Consider the following 1,981-nt stretch of genomic DNA (forward strand, 5'->3'; position numbering starts at 1 on the left):
TGTTTTTTAGGGTCATTTAAGGAAAAGTTTATCCCTAAAACTGATACGTTCGCTGTGATTAAATGAATATAGCGTTAATCAGTAATGAAATAAACTAAATAAAAAATGTTTAAAAAACAACAAAGGCCTAAATTGGAATAAAAATGAGTCTGCCTCATCAGGCTAATGTAGTAAAACAGTTTCACAAAGAATTAGAGTCAGTGGGTCACATGACCTGGAAGCTATAGGGCTCAGGATCCGCGTTGCATTGTGGGACGTGGCGGCCATATTGACGGCTACGCTAACGTAAACATAGCTCTGATACAACGTTGTTGTTGAAAGAAGAGACGTAGAAGTAGAGAGAAAAAAGATGTTAAAATCCAGAAAAGGATCTGGAATTTACCGGGACGCATTAAATAGAGAAGCCAGGGACCGGTATGGTGACAGAATCAGCATTATTAATAATCTGGATCCATATGAAGTTCCAAACAATGAGTGGAGCACCGATGAGTGAGCGCCTATACTTCAAAACAGTTCCTGCTTGGTCACAGGTTACAGATTATAGATGTCACCTGCTCTGCCTGCTGTCATACTTTCTGGTATTTTGTTGTGACGTCTACTACTTGAGTTTCTGTCAGGAAATGTTATGTAAAATTACTAAAATGGTTAAAAAAAATTTGTTTAAAGAAAAAAATTATTTAGGGAGTAAAATCATATACAGAGGAGATGGAAATGGAAAGGGATGTGATAAAGATGGGATAATAACTAAGGAGAGAGATGGAGAGAGGAAAGAGTCCATGACAAGAGAGAAAATAGAGACAGAAGATCTAGAATAACTCCTAGAATCTGCTTCCACATCTGGATGAGACGAGAGGGGAGCCCAGCAACGATCAGCCCCATAGGCCCATCCCCACGCACAACGCATCCTTTAATACAATTTATTATAATAAAAAGGGGATTTGGGGGTGAGTCGTCCTTTAATTTAACAACATGTCAATCTGCTTTAGAAACCTAAAATATTCCAAATAAACCAGAATGCTGCAGCAGTGAGGAGGACAGATGAAGCTACCATCATCAGAAGGCTATGATGGCGGCACGTTTACCTGATGTCCAGACTCTGCAGCCGCATCCTTTGGAAGGACCCGGATCTACAGAGCGCTTAGTCTGGGAAGCATGGATCACAGACTAGTGACGGGGCCCCTAAGAGGCCATGGGCCCCTAAGAGGGGAACACATAACAAATTCTCAAATATTATGTGTGATGTCATATACTGGAAATGTCCGTAATCCAGTAATCTGTCATATTTTACATTAGAACAGGATTTACCGGAAAGTTAACACTCATTTTCGCAGGACGTCTTAATTTGTGTGTCCTGCTATCAGCCATCATCCATCCTCTTATATCAGCAATGAAAAATAAAAAATACACAGTATAACGGGAAACATTTCCCTGGATTTCACTCTGGTGATGGATGGCTGATAAATATCACGACCTGAGTCATGACGAGCTAGCTGTTAGCTCCAGTGAGGTGGAATTTGTGCTGCTGCTGCACAAAACATACCGTGAATAATCATGCAAACATACCTTTATCTTGCTCTGTTTTCTCCTCCTCTGTGCTTTTAGTTTTTTCTTTTTCAGCACCAGACGGATGCATCCTTTGTTGTGATATTTTTATTAACGTGACGTGCTCGTCAGGAGGGAATGTCAGTGCAACGCCGTCGCAAAGTGTATTATGGACGTGAGCAGCCGTAGACAAATCAGAATTTTTTTGTCTTGAATTGTTCATTGATTAATTCATATTCATAAATTTATATCACTTGTTTAAGTTGTTAGACTGTGAAAAAAAGAAAGATTGACCAGGGGGCAGGGGCGGATCTAGAAAAATATTTATGGGGTGGCGAGAGAGGGGCAGGAATTTTTGTAGGGGTGGCAACATATGGCATTTGTTTACACTGAATTTAATCACAGTTATCACAGTTTGGTGAGAATAGTATGTACAGTA

General features: G+C 40.1%; 1 protein-coding gene across 1 annotated transcript in view; it reads left to right on the plus strand.

Moving 5' to 3' along the window:
• The window catches only part of LOC107102741 (glucocorticoid-induced transcript 1 protein-like), a 19,849-nt gene that overhangs the window by 10,834 nt on the left and 7,034 nt on the right, over positions 1-1,981 (plus strand). Inside the window, exon 2 of the mRNA XM_015402157.1 lies at positions 1,675-1,717. Within this exon, the coding sequence (XP_015257643.1) occupies positions 1,675-1,717 (43 nt within the window). The remainder of the gene's footprint in view (positions 1-1,674; positions 1,718-1,981) is intronic.

The sequence above is a fragment of the Cyprinodon variegatus genome, unplaced genomic scaffold (genome assembly GCF_000732505.1).
Source record: "Cyprinodon variegatus isolate N-32 unplaced genomic scaffold, C_variegatus-1.0 Scaffold1308, whole genome shotgun sequence".
NCBI classification, from domain to species: domain Eukaryota; kingdom Metazoa; phylum Chordata; class Actinopteri; order Cyprinodontiformes; family Cyprinodontidae; genus Cyprinodon; species Cyprinodon variegatus.